Genomic DNA, 18,048 nt, shown 5'->3' on the forward strand with positions numbered 1-18,048 from the left:
TGACCCAATAACAACATGAAGAAATTTGTAGAAGGCCTCTAGGATAAGCTCCATACATTAGTTTCTGAACGGCCCATAGCCTAAATTTCATAAAGCAATTTCCAAAAAGTCCAAGGCCAAATGCCACGGAGCCATTTCGAAAAGGTCAATGTCTAAGCTCCATAGAACCGTTTCCAAAAGATCCATATCCAACCTAAATTTCATAAAGTAATTTCCAAAAGGCAGATGGTCTAAACTTCATCATTGAGTCCTTTTAAAAAGGCCTTTGGACCAAGTTATATAGATCAGTTTCTAAAATGCCCACAGGACCGTAATAGCCTAGCCTTAAATCTGCACAACCACTTCTAATACAAACCTCAAATCTCTAATGTAAGCCTCAATGGATGAACAAAAACAATCTAAGAATCCGCTTTCAAAAAACAAGATAAATTATCATTTTAATCTTAAATATGTTTTCAAACTCGATATATTTTTACGGAGTACCATCAATTTTATTATATACATTTAAAAAAAAAAAAAACAACAGTTTTGTATATATTATTACTTATTTTATTATTTTTGAAGTTTTTTTTTAATATTTTTATTAGTTTTGTTAGTTTTTATTTTATCAATTTTTTTTAATCTAATATTTATCCTTGTTTGAGAAGGCAAACTATGCAATGAAATTACATTATTTGACGATGTTTTTATCCTTGCTTGAGAAGGCAAGCTATGCAAAAAGGTTAAATGATGTGGAACAGCCCACTTATTAGCCCTTCATAATGATGATTTCTATTTTGATTTTTTGAAGATGTATGATAAGTTAGCATGCTTTTTATTTCAACATTTAATCATGATCTTTATTTTGTATAAATTATTACAATAGAAGATTTAAATATAAAAAGTGAAGGTCAAGATCCAAGAGTCTCAAAAGGAAAGTAAAAATAAATAAATAAATAAATAAAAATTTATTTCAATTACCATTATTATTATTATTATGTTTATGAAAATGAAGAGCATATATTTTTCATGTTATTTAATAACAATTTTTTTTTTAAATTAAAAAAAAAACTTTTTTTAAAAAAATTAACATGATATTGTTCTTTAAAAATAAAATGAAATAAAAAATATTTTTTACATAATAAATAGAGATTATTTTTATAAATTTTAAAAATAAAAGAAAAATGTGTCATTCGATCATATTTTTTAAAATTTGTTTTTAAAAACGTTTTTAAGTTAAAAAAATAAAAAATAAATAAAAAAGCTTCAAAATACCTAGTCAAATGTCGTCAAACGGGCACGAAAATTCTTTCATAAATAATAATCTTAATTGAACTGGAGAGGAATGGTCGATAATAAAATAAAGAAGTTAGAACTTAGAAGGTGGAGATGCCGTCCTTTAAAGGGCAGGCGGGCCCGACCAACTTTCAAAGGCTTTCAGTTAATGTGGACCCAAGCGCCCTCTTTTGCTCCGTAATTGTCGCCACTTTGCCCTAAAGTTTAGTTTAGGGCCCTCGGCATTGATTCGGCCTTTTGCTTTTTCAGCCCACCACTTTTCTCTCTCTTGTTTTGGGCCACCAGATGGGATTTTGCCTAACCCAAATTCGGATTGTACAAAATTTTGAGCTAACCTCCTTCACATCATTGAAATTTTCAAGTAATAAATACAATAATAACTTATTTCATTTGATCTCGATAATTTAGTGACCATGTAGAAATCATGAAATAGAGAGAATATATTGTTAAGAATTTTTTTTCTATGAGAGATCACAAATATTTCTTAATGAATATAACGAGGCTCTAAAATTATTTGTAACAATTTGTTTCGAATTGTGTACCAGTTTAAGCTTAAAAGGAACTTATTTTAAAACACGTCTTTAAAATTTTTTTAAAAAAACTCATATTTACATAATATCATGAACTTTCTTTTTTATTTAATTTGAGATATCACAAAAAAAAAAAAAAAAACCTCTTAAAATTAGATAAATTAATTCCAAAAATCTAAATTTTGGTATGCAGTATCATAGGTTACAGTTGCATAGATACCACATTCATACCTTAGGATTTTCCAAAAATGAAGAAGGAAAAAGGAAAAATGAGAGTTACTGAGTTTGAAGGAAAGAATTGGTAAAGTGCGTGGTGGGGCGGCGAGTACGATGCCCGGTGGTTGTATCTCGTGAGCACTATTTACGGAAATCACACTATAATTTTGTCTGCTGCCCCGAGCCCAGCGGCCTCGTGGATGCCACAAATGCATTGAGAGAAAAGAAGAAGAAAAACTGTTACACGGGGTTGGGGGAAATTACAAGTTGTGGAGAGCTTGTTGGTCTCGTAATGAGAGAAGATGGAAATGGGGGGAGCAGAGGAAGAGCTGGAGAGGAGGAGCAAGTTCCTCAGCAGTCTCATACAGAAGAAGAAAGCCACAGAGCAGCATGATCACCTCAACGTCCGCGTCAGAGCCTCCGACATGCCTCTTGCTTTGCAGAGCCGCGCCTTCAAATGTGCCCGTGACAACCTTGATGCCATGCCTGGAAAGCTCGACAGTAAACGCCTCGCTCTTGCGCTTAAGAAAGTATAACATTTCCCTCCTCACTTTGTTTTCTCTTTGACCATCAATCCATGGTTTCATATGTTTGTTCGGATCTTTTATTCAGTGCCAGGAGTAAAGGGCATGGACTAAATTTAGATTTTTCTTGCCCCTTCATCTCTTTCAGGTTTTATCTTTATTTTCCATTTAAGGTACAATGGCTTATTTAGATTGTTATTTCTCAATTTTCTTTTTCTGGAGTGCCTCCATACACAGTCCACGGTTGGTCCAATTGATTAATTGTGTTCGCTTAGCTGAAAAAAGTTATCCCTTGCTATTTCTGGATTCTTCATTCAAATTTTTAAGGGGTATTGGGTAAATTTGTGTATAGGCAATCCAATTGTCTACCAGTGTCAGATTAAGCTAAAGATATCTCTTTTTCTTCATATTCTTTGCTGTGTTCGTCATTCTCAGCTCTAAATTGTATATTAGCAGTAGAGAATATCCAAGAAATTTGTATATGGGTAGACAAAATGTTGTAATGTCAAATTGAGTTTTTTGATTTCCCTTTCTTTTTTCCTGTTCTGATCTTTTTCTTTTAGTTATGCTTAAGTTTGGGTGTCCATAGTAAAGTTAACTTGGCAGTTCAATGGTTCAGTTTTGTCAGATTTGAGTTGGACCTATTTAATCTTAGTTTGTGATCCTTAATTTTAACTCTAGGGTTGAATGTTATATGAATCATTAATTCTTGATACTTACTATAAAGGATATCAAGCTTATATGTGTGGAGGTTGTCCAATAGGTTATTGTCAGGTTGAATTTTTTTTCTCTTGCATCATTTAGAGGATGAAATTTAACCTAGAGTGTCTTCATTGGGGCATGGATTTTGATTATTTGAGGTACTTGGATAGAAATCAGCATGACTCCTGATTGTTAGAGAATTAGCACAAACTCTTCAGGCCATTATCATTTCATTAGTACAACAAATAGTAATTACTCTTTGAATAATATGCACAATAATCAGCTTTACTTCAGCAAAATAGCTCTTAGCTGATGCTAATTTTTTTAAGGGTGGGTCAATTAGTTTGGGGATAAAGAAAGATGCAAAGAACATAAAGTAAAGCTTAGTTAGATATCAATCTCAATCCCCTTTAATTGCTAAACCACTTACTATCTGGATAGAATAATAAACTGCTAGCGAAATCTTCATTTCGCCTCACTTAGTAGTTGAGACAAGATTTTTGTTGATTGAGTTGTTTGGTCCCTTTTTGCTCCTCCTTAACATGTGATCTTGATACAGACTTTGAAATCAGGAGGTACTCCTATGTTCTTTCATTGTTTTTTGTTACTCCTATAAATTATGTAAATGATCGGTGCGCTTTTAACTCCACACTGTCTATGGTCTGGATTCTGAGTTAACTGACTTGGGAATAGCATTCAGACATGTTTTAAAGTTAAGTCTGCCTTTTTTAGGTTCATGAGCCTACAATTTAGAAAAAAAAGGCTACCCACATCCACATAAGAACCAACCAAGCTATCTTGCATTATGCGTATTTGCTGCCAATCAGAAGGGTTTTTCTTTGAACAACATATTTCCTGAACTGTCCATTTATTATTGTTATTTTAATCTCTTTTGTCAATTTGATGAAGTGCTTCTGAAGTGAAGATTAGTTCATTACTTGAATCTGAGCTTTCAACTTAATGATTATGAATCTCAAACCAATTCTAGTAATCAGGTCAGATTCAGGCTCTAAAAATGCTCTGTTTGGCAAAGTAACTGACCTGTTTGGTTCCAACCTAGACACTGAATAAAGGGTGGTGAATGGTAGTTAGTTTTACTGGACAATTTTGTTCTCTGGGTGAAGCTGCAAAAGATTGGCAGGACTCTAGCCTCTACAATATACAAATTTTTAGATGTGGATTGGAGAGATAGAGGCTCTGATGATGGAAATGTCCAGGATTTAGTGCAAAAGGAGGAAAGAAAAGTAAAGGACACTTTAGGTTAGGATTCACTTTGTAGTTTCCTTATGGCAGATATATGGTGTTACGTAATTGTAGAACTAATGGTTTCTATTGATGTCAGGTGGTAAGGCCTTGTGAAGGCATTTTCCTACTAAGAGAATTTACTTTTGCATTTTTGGGGAGTAGGACTCATCTTGGTATTTTCTTGTAGCTTTGAGACTATTTCAAGAAACTATCCAGTGGTGAAACTGTGCTATGTTTCTCCATTTCTTCCTTCTTTTCTTTCTCTTTTTTGCTATGATCAAATTGTATTATTCTCTTGAGTGCAGCCATTCTATTTCTTATATTCCCAAATCTCTTTGGATTTGTTATTCCTGAGTCTTCTTTTTTCTTCTTTTGTGATTCTATTCTTGATTGCTATAAATACCTTTCTTTCTATTTTCTTAAAATTTTCTTAAAAAGAAATGATGTTAATTCATGTGCTTCACCCCTGCTTCTACCAATGTTTTAACAGCTACTCACTTGTGGCAATGCTCCATCTCTCTAACTTTACCCTGCATATTTCTATTAGAATGACCACAATTGCCAGTTGCTATCTTGGTTGGAAGAGAATGTGGGCATGGTAATTCAATAGTTTCCTGTTCTAAGTCTCTGGTGATTAGAGCATTCAGGGTACCACTTGAATTGTGTAAAAACAGGCCTTGGGATTCAAGAAAAATATTGGTCGAAGCACACATGGAGGGAGGGAGGGAGACTTTTATTAGTATTATGGTTCTCATTTGCTTGTCAGAACACCTTGAATTAGACTTCATGGAATGATTGATAGTGTTTAGTGAATATGGATTGTTGCTCATTCCCCTGTTCTTGTTGCTGATACATTTTTTTGGTTTATAGTTGTCTTGAGTTAGAAAGTTTCTTATTGTTGTCCGGGCTTCTATTTACTTAGTTTTGTTCCAAATCCTGTTGCTTGAATCTTAATATATGAATAGCTCATAACGCAATTTTTTCATCTTCTGGGCAGGAGTTTGATTCATTATATGGTCCTGCTTGGCATTGCATTGTAGGAACTAGCTTTGGCTCATATGTCACGCATTCCCTTGGAGGTTTCCTGTATTTTTCAATTGACAAAGTCTACATCCTTCTCTTCAAGACTGCCGTCGAGCCTCTAGACCATTAACACTTACTACAACTTCGAAAGCCATGCACCTCTATGTGATTTCAGAAACCAGAAACGAAGAATGTCATTTCCTATGTAAAATTATGAACAGTAAAGATAAAAAAGTATCTATCTTTTCTGTTGTAGTCTTATTGTGTTGTATTGATTGACTTCTCTTATGGTATTTAAAAGCATAAAAGAGAGCTAGTCTTGTGGTGGGTTTGCACCAGAGTAGTCCAAGCAATAACAAAGTTTTTATATGATCAAATTTAGGAAATGTATGTGTTCATGGATTGCACATTTGCAGATGAAGTTAATGAACTGATCTTTCATGGTTTATGCAATTGATTAAATAGGCCCCCTATGTAGTTTTTCTGGGTGCTTTCTGAAATATAGAGGCATCATATTGAATCCTTCTCCAAATGAATTACCTTAGGAGCAGGAGCATGATGCTAGGAGGGGATTCAAATAAGTAGCTTGAAAGTTGCAAATTTGAGAAAAATGGAAAACCAAAAATCTGTGGATTCACCACCCAAGGATTCAATTATGTTAACCCTAGAATTAAAGAGTAACAGGAATAAAATTTGGCACTCCTCATGGGCTCCAATCTTGAGCCGATAGGTGGCAAGCATATTTAGGAAGAGACTCATAGTTTTTGTAAGAAAATGTTTGGACCTACAATTTCAAATGGTGAAAGAAGTTCAAGGTGATTGAGAACCAAAATGGAGAACAATTAGGTTGAAGCATGGAAATCCCGTTTATGTTTGGTTTCCGGAAAAGTATTAGGGCAAAAAGATAAAAATATTAAGGAAAATAATTTTATCATATTTTGTTTTACAATGAAAAAGGCAAAAAAAAGTCAAATATATTTAAAATTATTAAAAAATTTATATATTTTAAAATAATTTAATTTGTATATAAAAAAGTTAAATAAGTGAAAAAAGGTTTGAAAGGTAAATAAAATTATTTTATTGACTTCAAATCAATTTTTTATCTTCCTTGTTTTTCTTTTTCTTTTATTTTTTTCCTTTGTATTTTCCTTCAAACATTCTAAAAACCCCACAAATTCAAGATAATTAATATCTTCAACTTTTTTATAACCTTCCTATTAACATAATATATTATATTATATTTTCAATTTTCATAATTTTTTATTTGTAACCATAAATTCCAATACACCACTTTTAATCCTTGTAACTTTCATATGTAACCATAAACTACTATTTTTAATTTTCATATGTAACCATAAAATTAATTAAAAAAACATATTTAAAGTGTGTGATTAAAAATAATAATTATACATGAATTATTGCTAAAATTTAAATAATGAAAAATCAATTTCCAATCCTAAAACATTCATAACCAATATTATTGAACTTGGTTATAGTCGCAGATAATAATTTGTGTTGATAGATCGTATTTATATCTCGTTAAAATTAAGGTAATAGATTAATTAAATCAATCCAAATGTTTAAAAGGAAATCCCACTTCATTATTAAATAGGTCACACGATACGAAAGTGGAAGAGTCGTGTGATTCTTTGTCACCCTTCAACAAGCGTGAAACCTCAATTTTGCAGCTCACAACTATCACGTAATGCCCGCCCCCCCCCCCCCCCCCCCCCCCTTAGTCCAAACCAGAAGGGAAACCTCTTTAAACCTCAGCCTCACAAATCACTCTCTCTCTCCCTTGGCATATCCATACGTTTCCAGCCTGCTGCATCTGCAATCTGAATCCTTTCTTCGCTGTGTACAATTTCTTTTGATTGAAATCTTCAATTCTCAGCTCTTTCTTCAAATTTGATATTCGATTTTCATTTCTTGAGTTCATTAATATGAAGAATTCACATATTGTGGAGAACAAAGAACACGAGGCTGTTAATGGGTCTATGCTAAGGGGGCCAGTTCTGCCTTCACTTGGTCATTCGCAAAAGGAGCTTACTATCCAGGAGGTTGAGCGAGGGCCGCCCCATGAGGCTTTGTTTCTCGTCTTAGCTTACCTTCCTTTATTTGAGCTGCTCAACATGAGTGAAGTTTGCAGGTCACTGAGAGATGCAGTGGACAAAGATGTGTTGCTGTGGCTGGATATCATCGTGGAAAAGCCTTTGAACATGCTGTTTTCTGATGAGATTATGATCAAACTTACCTCGAAGGCGAATGGTAGGTTGAGAACTTTGGCTCTGATGAGCTGTACCAAGATTACAGATGATGGACTTCAACAGGTTATAGAGAAAAATCCCCATATTAACAGGGTATGAATATCCAAACCAGCATTTACCGGTTCCTTGTTTTCTATCTTTAAATTCGTCTAGCACCATGCGTTATTTAATAACTGGGTAGAATAGTAAATACTTTTAAGCAGTCATAGCTGAGGAAGAACTTTGATAGGAGATGGGGATGGATAAGATACAAATGGAGATTGACTCTTCTATATATATATGTAATGCACTCTTAACACTTTGTTTAACTCAACAATTCAATTAAGGCACTGATGTGTGGTGGATGGTAATTTGAAATGCTAAGCCTAAGACGGTAAGTCCTCAAAATGCAGAATTTTAGTGGTGACTTTGAAAATCAGCCTGCCATATTCTTTTTGCTTTTTACCTCTTTCAAAGAGAAAGCAAGGCGATAAAGGGGTGCAAAAATCATCCGCATCTTTTTAACTTTACTGGACAACCATCAACCTCAACATTTTGGTTCCAGTTTCATGATTGCAGGAAGAGAAATATGCTTAGTTTGGTAATTTTGATCAAAATTTGAATATTCATGATGGGGTGGGATTGTTTTTGTTCTCCCTTTTTTTTCCTTACTAGTTGAGAGAACAATGCCAAGATCTTGGGTCAAGTAAGCTCCCTTGTTCATTACCATCTATTGTAAGTTTTATTTGTAATGGTTCCATACAAAAGGATGACTAATGCATTGGAAAAGCATATGGTGACATTTTTTTCATTAAAGAAAAGCAGAGGAAACCAGCTGCAACTTTCAACGCCTTCAGTAGAATATAGACACCAACTGTCTAGTTCGAAAACATGACCATCTTTCTTTAGGGAAAAAAAAAAAAACTAGGGAAAAAAATAAACTGGAGAAATATAGTGCTGCATAATGTATCCTTTATTGCTAAAGAAACTGGAGCACATCATAATTTGACTCTATGTTCTCTTGTGTTTTGAATCAGCTCTATTTGCCAGCATGCACTGGCCTAACTCCTGAGGGCATCATGAGAGCAGTGAAGACGCTAACCGAAAGTTATCAAGCTTTAAAGTGTGTAAAGATAAATGGTGTCTACAACATGAAGAAAGAACATCTTGAAACACTTAGCTCCTACCTTCAAATGAACCCAGCAAAGATGGAGGGGCAAATGCAGCAGCTTTGCTTCTTTCATGACTATAGAAACATCTCAGTACTCAGAGTTGAAGAAAGTTATCGCCCAATTGACATGGAAATCTGCCCAAGGTGTAATGAAGTAAGGATGGTTTTTGATTGCCCAAGGGAAACCTGCAAGAAGAAGAGGGAAAGGGCGATGGCTGAATGCAGGGGATGCTACTTTTGCATTCCAAGGTGTGAAGAGTGTGGCAAATGCATTGAAGTTGAAGAGCCTGGGGAGGTTGTTTGTGCAGATGTCCTGTGTTCAGATTGCTGGCTTCAGCTCCCTAAATGCAATTTCTGTAACAGGCCATATTGTAGCCGACATGCCAATCTGCAGCACAGCACTCCAGGTTCGACAGGTTTTATTTGTTGCATTTGTCATGTAAATTTCATTGGAGATTTCATGTGATTGAGTGGAATGTCAGGCTATAGGATGATGAAAGGTCATAAGAAGGCTTGAAATTTATTCAACTTTCTAGGTTCTCATTTCCAGAACTGATAGGGCTCTGGAATCAGCCATTTTCATTCTGAGAGTTTTCATGAGCCATTGAATATTTCCATTGCTCATTGTAGAAAACCATTCCTCAGTAGTGCAGTGAAGCAAACATGAAAATGATCAGGACTTGTGGGGTTCAGCAAGCTATAGAGGAGACGAACTTTCCCTTTACTACCATCTCTTAGAATTTGGGATACAAACCAAATGCAGAATTTCCATTGGCATCCACCTCTACACTTAAGTCCAGAAACAACTAAGCAGACAAAATTTGCCAATAATTGAGTGAGTAGGTTAGAATCACCATACATCATCTTAAGATAGACACTGCAAACCAGATGAAAGAATAAAACATTGATGTGAGTCAAGCTGACCCAGCAAGATGGTTACAACAATAAATTGGGAATCCCTTTGGTTGGTTTGTACAGAATCCGGCAAACCACTCACAACTACTTGCCTTAAATCAATCTCGCTACCCCTTACCTTCCTTGATGGAACAAAACTGGGCATGCTGCAAGTCTTCAAACAGAAGTGAAAACCAAATGTTTCCAAGGATTCAAGTGCAGTTTAAAAAGGAAAACCGCAGAAGATATAACTGCATTTACAACAAAACTGCACTCCAAACTAAAATACCAATAATCATACAGCTCATTAAGGCACCACTGCTATAGAAATATTGTGATTGAGAGCCAGAACTTGTTGAATTTGAAGATGGAGCCAGTGATGTGCCATTTATGAAAGTGTTGTTTCTTCCAGCACTACACAGAAAATGAGAGTAAACAGAAAATTCAGCATATTATCTTTGGCCACCTTAAAATTACAAATATTAACATTGTAACAGCTTTAATGCAATACCTTCCTGGGAATTTGCATGACCCATGACCTGCACCAATGAATAAAAAAACCCATCAGTAACTCTGCATATAAGTAATTTCAATCATCTAGTTTTCACATGTGGAAGTTTCTAATTTAATTTAAGGCATTAAAAGGCATGCATTGTGTGAATCCACTAAATCTCCATGCCCAATACTAATGCTCCGATAACTCATGTGATCACTTGAGGTGAACCATAGACAAACACAATGATTCACACTCTATGCTCCCATGATTGTTATCAGATAGTGAGTTTATCACTGTGATTCTACAATTAACCATGTTACGATTCCATACTTGGGTCAGTGGTAGTGATGGTAGCCACCCCATTGAAGTAACAGGTTCCTTGACCCATAGCCATCTGGTGATAGTATGCATCAAAAGCATATGTTGCATGTGCAACCACATTGTCTGGTTCAGAACATGGTTGCCCCTGCAACAGAGGGGAGCAGTCCACTTTGCCTGGTCCACAAGCCCAATCCAGTGCAGCCTGTAGCATCTTTGGGTCAGCACCATCCCTTGCAACACAATATGTCTGATTTGTGGTGTCATTTGCCAAAACCGTCCCAGAACCCGTCAAATGTAGGATATAAACTGGCATTCCATTTGCATCAAAAAGTCCCCAATTCTTCTCTGAGACCAACCCAGGTCTCAAATCCTCATTGTACAATTCGTAAATGTATGTACTAACAGCAATACCAGGGTGTTTGGGAGTCCCTGTGTTGTTAAGCACATGCCTAATCAAGTTACTGTTGTAAGTGTTAGCATTGTCAATAGTAGCATCTGGCTCAGATGAGTCGCCCTTGGAAGGCCAGCCTGATTCAAGAACTACAAGGGGAATATTGGTGAAGTTTAGGTATGACATTGCAAAAAACGCTGCATCAACAACAGCATCAAAGACATTAGTATAGTGCAGGAGCGTATTAGCATCCACAGCTTCCTTGTTTGGAGGGAGAGGACGGAAGAGTGCATAATCCAATGGGATCACACTATTTGATTGCATGTAATCGTAATATGGGTACACATTGAGCATAAGATATGAACTTGTGGACTGCAAAAATTTGAGCAACGGAACCATCACCGGTTCCCAGGAGCGGTTAAAAAAGGCTTGGGAAGGTGGGAATGAGTCCAGTAAGATGGAAGAAGAGTGTGGAGTCGAGACTTTGATTTGGGAATCAAGATTGGCAGCAACAAGGGCAGAGTGGATAAATTTTAAGGCAGAGACTAGAACTGGTGCTGCATTTGGGAGGGTAGTTAGCACTTCAGATCCAACAGCTATGGCTGTGATGTTAGTGGCAGGGATGTGAGCTAGCACATTCCGTGCAACCCAGTTGGCTGCAGTGGCATTGGACTGGCCAATGCCAAGGAGTTGGTCGTTGGGCACTGAAACAGTTACACGGATTCCTGTATTTGCAAGTGCAAGAAGCATGGCACGATCAGCATCATAGAGCCTGACATGTCGAATTTGCTGAGACTTAAGGAGAGCCACAACTTGAGTTGGGTTTGGCATATTAGAGAGGTCTGTGCCTATATTTACACCAATGAAGGCATCTGGAACAAAAAAAGAGAGATCCATGAAAGGTTTAGACAAATAAATAGTCACTAAACAGAACCCATACCATCATCTCCATCAGAAATAGTTAAATAACTATAAGACCCCTGAACATGCAAGCAGAGAAAGAAGATCCCTCATGTAAGAAACCATGGTTAATGCAGGGTAACTAAAGTACAGAGAATCTATATGCATTTTGCAGATGAAAGAAAATAGACAACAATGCAGTCCAAATTTTACATCATTCCTCCCAACAAAATACAACACAGGGTCACTCCAGCAAGCTACATAATATCCAGTCACCCAGACCCAATAAGCCACCTAATATTCACATACTTCTCCATATGACCTATCAAGAAGTGCACACATGTATCACATTTTAACAGTAAAGATGATCATGCTAATCCCAAAAAAATAAAAAGTCAATTTAAGCAGAAAATAAAATAAAGGGGGAGTGTGGCAAGGACTGAGTAGATCCTCCAATTCCATTTTGGGAAAAGTAACACTAAACACCCAAAAAAATAGGAATACAACAAAAATAAAATATAAAACATAAAATTAAGAGACACCAATACTAGAAAACCCTCTCAAAGAAATGTAACCATTCATAGTCTAGGTAATCTTAAAAGAGCTTGAACAGTACATATTTGTATTGTGTGTTTGTAAAATTCTGCTTTTTGATAAAAGTCCATGAATAAAAGCCACCAGTTTAGGTAATCTTAAAAGAGCTTGAACAGTACATATTTGTATTGTGTGTTTGTAAAATTTTGCTTTTTGATAGAGAAAAGTCCATGAATAAAAGCCACCAGTTTGTGGGCCCCAAAGTTTCCAATGCCAAGTTCCACGATTCCTGAGAAATAGATTTTGCAGTAATTAAATGCAATTAAAATTGACAGCTTTGATTATAAATAACAGAAAGGACACAAGAGATGCCATAAAATCCAGGCATTATTGCTTGTCTTCTTCTGGGGAAGCTCTGATGGAGGACGGACAATAATTCATATTTCTTACACACTGGGGCTGAATTTCTCTTTATTCTACTACCGTCAAAGACATGCAAAAACTGATACAATCACACAGCTGTAATGGCCATTTGTGGCAGCCAAAGGTGGGGAACCACCTGACAAGTCGAAGGAGGAATCTTTCGGCCATATGAATTTATAGTATCACATATATCAATAATGTACATTAGAAGACCCACCCATGGAAATGACAACTTTGTCCCTCTTCTTATCTAGATTTGGAAAGCTTTTGCTTGCTTCCTTGCTCGTCTCTAATTTTTATAATGCTGTTTTCGCCCACAAAAAGAATAGAAAGCGTGAAGTCCAAGTGTCCAAACATTCCCTAAGAGGGTATTTAGAAGCATCAATTGCATGGCAAAGTCAAAATAGCAGCATCCTATAGAGTTGTTATACCATATGCATGAATTAAATATGGCTAGATGATTTGACATTTGAACTCAATTTTTGATCTACATGCTCGTATGGGTGGACGTCCCATTCACAGCACACTACAAAACAGGGTTAACCTCCTCCCAAATAGAGAGGGAGAGAAATGCAAAATCTTGAATTAAAAGCCATAATATATATTAAGAAATAAAAAGGGGACCACGAGTCATACAATTTGTCTAGCTGACCACCATCCTAACATGGGCCACACAATTTACCTCTTGGTAAACCATCATACCTCCTTTATTGACCGTATTGAGATTAATAAATATACAGAAATGTACGCATTAATTTTAAAATAGTTAGCCCTTAAGAGAATGGAGGGGCCACAACATACGCACTACACCAAATAACTATTATATCTGAGGCAAATGAACTGGTTTTCAATCTAAAATCCCCTGACAATTGGATCTGTTTTCAGAGAGATGCATTGTGAGAACTCCATGCACTGAACAATAGGGTGGACGCCATGGGCTAGTGTATATAATATGGGCTAGGAAATGGTTATAATACCCTATGAAGTAGATGTGTCCTACTCTGACATTCTCGGGTAAGGGTATTTTGGTCCTACGCTAGAATGTTTTAATGGCTATGTACTTTTACCTGTTCAAAGAAAGCCTTATGAGCTGGGAAGCAATAGGGGCTGATTTCAAGGAGGGGTGATAAGAAAAGCTTGGAGATTTTCAAACAGAGGGAAAGATTTTTCTGCAGAGGCCCCTGCTTTTGATAAGAACTGAGAAGAAAGAAGACCGTGGAGGGGCCAAAGCAGGGAGATTTTTAAGTTAAAAGTTGAGCAAAACCACTCTGTCTTCTCTCTTTCTCCAACTCTCCAAGACAATCTTATTTCTGCCCATATCACTCAACCGAGAGGTTGAATCGATAGGGCGGACAAATAAAATAAGACCCACTTACACTTCAAATCACTCAGAAGAAATCCACGAAGCTATTGCAGATTCATCAAGAAGAACAACTCGATTACAACTATGATAAGAAAATACCCACAACCAAGACAGAGAGAGACCCACAAAGACACACACAGACCCACAAAGACACACACCAATGCACACCAAGCCTGTACGGGAAGAAAAGAGGTGTTTTTAGAAGAGATTGGATTAGTGAAGTAAGAGAAAACAAAGAGTACATTTGAAAACGGGAACAAAATGGACCACATCTCATTCCAAATCATTTCACAACACAGAAACCATGAGGGGTACGGAAAATAAGCGCAAAACACAACTGAGCTTAGGCAAGCATATGAAATACCCACAAAGAGAAACCCAACAATACAGATAATGGAAGCAAGTACAGGAAGAAGAGAGCTCACCTTCATCAGCAACGGTGCCAGATACCACTAAAAGGAGGAGAAAAAGAAAGGGAGCCATTGATTCATGGGTACAAAACCTCATTCTTCCCAAACCATCCATCCCACTGAAGCAGTCCCAAAAGAAATCCTGAAAGGAAATCTATTCTAACCCAAAAAAAAAACTAAAAAACTACAAAAAAGAAAGAGACAACACAGAAGGAAAGAGAAATGGAGAAAGAAGGCATAGAGCTGTAGAAGAGTTGAACTCCGTAGTTTATGAGAGAAAGTAAAAGAGGTTTTGTACCATAAAGTTTTGGGAGGTGTGTTAGAGATCAGACGGCCCAGATTACACGACATTCCACGGTAAGCGGTGAGGCCTACCACACAAAGAAGCTGGGTCGTTTGGCGCGGATCCGGCCTACAGTATCCTTGGCTTTGTGTGAAATCACGACCCACGAGGATACCGCCAGTGCTGACGTGGTGCAGGCTTGCAGCAGCTACGTTCAACGGTCATATTCCAGACAGTCCCTTTTTATTTTTATTTTTTAATATTTGTTTAATTATTTATATAATATTTATTCTGGAGAAATGGTGGCCCCTGGCCCTGGAGCTTACTCACTCCCCTTTTTCTTTTTTTTCTTAATACAAGGTGGCGTTGGGGCACGAGTGTGATCGCATGGGGACGTCCCCACGGGAAGTTTCACTATTTTCGAAAATTTGTATTTTAATCCCAGAATTTGGACCTAAACGTGCGGCTTTTATAGGAAAAAAAATTATATGAATGTTATTTATGTTTTGTTTGGTTTGAATGAAAATAACAAAAACAATGTTAAGGTAGCAAACACGCACGACATAGATGAAGTGAGTTGTCAAGGGAGGAGTTAGGAATCAAAAGCCTTTTTTTTTTTTCCTTATTTTGTACTTTCAATTTTTATAGTTCAAGCTTTCCTTCCAAATTGCAGATTCATCCATTTTCAAATTTTCATTAATGTTCTAATGATTAAGACCTTGAATTCTATTTCTAGATAGTGGGAATTTTGTATATATTGCGTGTTTATAGGACTGTTCATTTTTTTTGTTTTTACTATTTTCTTCAAAATAATTTTTTAAATTTTTTTTATTTATTGATTAAAAGTAGTACTTAAGATGATAAAATATAATATCTATATTATTAAAATATAATACTTAAATGATCAAAAATAATTTATTTGATAAAAAAAATATATGGATGATTAATTATTTTTAAATAGTTATTTAAAATTTGTATTTTATAAACATAAATTATTATTTTGTGATTTTTTCATATGAGTATATGAAAACATATTTTTTTCAAATTTTAAAAATACGTGTTTTTATACACTCGTATAAAAAATAATTACAAAGTAAAAACCTTATAAAAATAATTCAAGTTTGTGGATCCAATATAATATTTAAAATGATCAAATATAATACATATATTATTAAAAAGTTGTATTTAAATGGTCAAAAATTGTACATTTGATATAAAAAAACATGAAATTTTAATTATTTTTAAATAATGACTTAAAATTTATATTTTATAAACTTATATTTTTATTTTAAGATTTTTTTTATATATACGAGTATGCGAAAACATACTCTTTTTTTTCAAATTTTGGAAATACTAGTCGTGCTTGTGAAAGCTGTAATGATTAACTGTTCATTATTATTATTGACAAAACCTTTATTGTTATTTGTTGTGGTGTGGTGTATTTCTTTAGTACAAAATTTTCAATTTACATGCTTGGAAGTTCAGCAAATTCGTCAACAGCTTTATGCAATTGCATTGTAAGAGCTTAAACGAAGGCATCATGGGTTCTTGCTAATCTTGGGGAAAAAAAAATAGTTGTTATAAATAAAAGAGCTCGGGATTTTGTGAATATTTTGATTGCTATGTTCTAGAGATTCCTGATTATTATATATAGATTTGTAGTGCCATGTGTTTGTGAAAAAATTGCAAAGCTGAGGGAGGTTGCTACACAAAAAGGTAAAGCCAAGATGATTGATTGCATTTTTGGTGTTTTTAGCTTTTATTTGATTGTATTTGTATTTATTTTTAAAATATTTTCGATCATTAACAACGAGATTGGTATAGTTTCACTGTTCTAAAGGTCGGAGATTATATTTATGATGTAAAATTTGGTATTTGCAAGTTGATGTTAACAACTATATTTGAAGTGGTTATATTTATGATCATGAAAAATGTAGCGATGTTTTTATAATTTTTTGGAATAATGCATTAAAATATATTTTTTTAAGTCTTTTTAGAATTATTGATGTATATTATTAAACTGTATATTTATTTACTATTTTGAACACAAGTATAATATAATTATAATTGGGTATTAAAAGAATAAACTACAAACAAATTTGATTTAGATAAAATAAAGTAGAATCCTGACAGGAAAAGTTGCGTGTTCTAAGCTTAATATCGATAATATGCATTGCTAATCAATATAAAAGATTATTAAAATATGGTTGATCTTTGTACCCATTTCGATTAAGACTACTTACCTATTAATCATCCCTTTTTCAGCAACTCATCTTATAGTTTGCAAAAATTTATTAATAGTATACCGATATGTCTTTGTTATTGAAAAGGAATGATTTTATTGAATGCATTTCTATCTAGGTTATATTTGATTTTTGGAAGTACTAGATAAAAGAAAAAAATGTTAAAGCAAAATGATTTTTTTATGAGGGAAATATGAAAGAAAATTAAATATAATTAAAATTTTTAAATATTTAAGTAAAAAAAAAACGAGTGAAATGAATTCAAATTCATATTTAAAGATAATTTATTAATTTTAATTTTTTTTTTTTGTTGTTTTCCTCGAAAAAAATTATTTATTTTTTCATAACCTTAATGTGCATCAACTGGAAAATGGTTGTATTGTTTTAATTTGCAGGTTTATCTACCTTTGCCTTCACAAAAGATCACTTGTTACCTGCCATTCAAAGTCTCAATATAATAACATATGGATGTTGCTTTATATCACTTTCATAAATGATTTGTTTCTTTGCTCTGCATCCTTGACTTCTTGATACATTAACCTTGAAGTCCATCCTCACATCACCAACTAAAACAAACATTTATTTTGAATGTCTAGATCTTATATTGTCATCATGCTTTGTTAGCTTCTTGTTTGTTGTTATAACTCCTACCATATGTATGAATTAGGTTCATTCACTTGGTTTGCACTATGTCTTTATATGTTCACATTAATGCATGTATCCTACCTTCACACTTCGATTACATATGATTACCATTCTAGTTCTTTTATGTTTTATAAATTTAACAACTCTTTCATCATGAATTATTCACTCTCTAATTTCTTTTGTAAATCCTAACTTCTATCCCTTGTCAAATCA

General features: G+C 34.7%; 3 protein-coding genes across 4 annotated transcripts; 2 read left to right on the forward strand and 1 right to left on the reverse strand.

Moving 5' to 3' along the window:
- Positions 1-2,159: 2,159 nt before the first annotated feature.
- LOC117931603 (dynein light chain 1, cytoplasmic) lies at positions 2,160-5,963 on the forward strand. The gene is made up of 2 exons (XM_034852627.1): positions 2,160-2,551; positions 5,490-5,963. The coding sequence occupies exons 1-2, from the start codon at positions 2,324-2,326 to the stop codon at positions 5,643-5,645; spliced, it is 384 nt and encodes a 127-aa protein (XP_034708518.1). The 5' UTR covers positions 2,160-2,323; the 3' UTR covers positions 5,646-5,963.
- Positions 5,964-7,253: 1,290 nt separating this feature from the next.
- Positions 7,254-9,517, forward strand: LOC117916287 (F-box protein SKIP28). Its single transcript, XM_034832244.1, has 2 exons — positions 7,254-7,875; positions 8,799-9,517. The coding sequence occupies exons 1-2, from the start codon at positions 7,459-7,461 to the stop codon at positions 9,396-9,398; spliced, it is 1,017 nt and encodes a 338-aa protein (XP_034688135.1). The 5' UTR covers positions 7,254-7,458; the 3' UTR covers positions 9,399-9,517.
- Positions 9,518-9,768: 251 nt separating this feature from the next.
- LOC117916273 (glucan endo-1,3-beta-glucosidase 3) lies at positions 9,769-14,914 on the reverse strand. Of its 2 annotated transcripts, XM_034832234.1 has the most exons (5): positions 14,680-14,914; positions 13,109-13,195; positions 10,653-11,906; positions 10,338-10,365; positions 9,773-10,240 (listed from the first exon to the last, which is right to left on the reverse strand). In XM_034832234.1, exons 2-5 carry the CDS (start codon positions 13,110-13,112, stop codon positions 10,084-10,086), a joined length of 1,443 nt encoding a protein of 480 aa, XP_034688125.1. In that variant the 5' UTR covers positions 13,113-13,195; positions 14,680-14,914; the 3' UTR covers positions 9,773-10,083. The 2 variants fall into 2 exon arrangements, with proteins under 2 accessions (XP_034688118.1, XP_034688125.1); XM_034832227.1 differs by lacking the exon at positions 13,109-13,195 and having other exon boundaries at positions 9,769-10,240; positions 14,680-14,913.
- Positions 14,915-18,048: the final 3,134 nt, after the last annotated feature.

The sequence above is a fragment of the Vitis riparia genome, chromosome 1 (assembly GCF_004353265.1).
Source record: "Vitis riparia cultivar Riparia Gloire de Montpellier isolate 1030 chromosome 1, EGFV_Vit.rip_1.0, whole genome shotgun sequence".
NCBI lineage: Eukaryota > Viridiplantae > Streptophyta > Magnoliopsida > Vitales > Vitaceae > Vitis > Vitis riparia.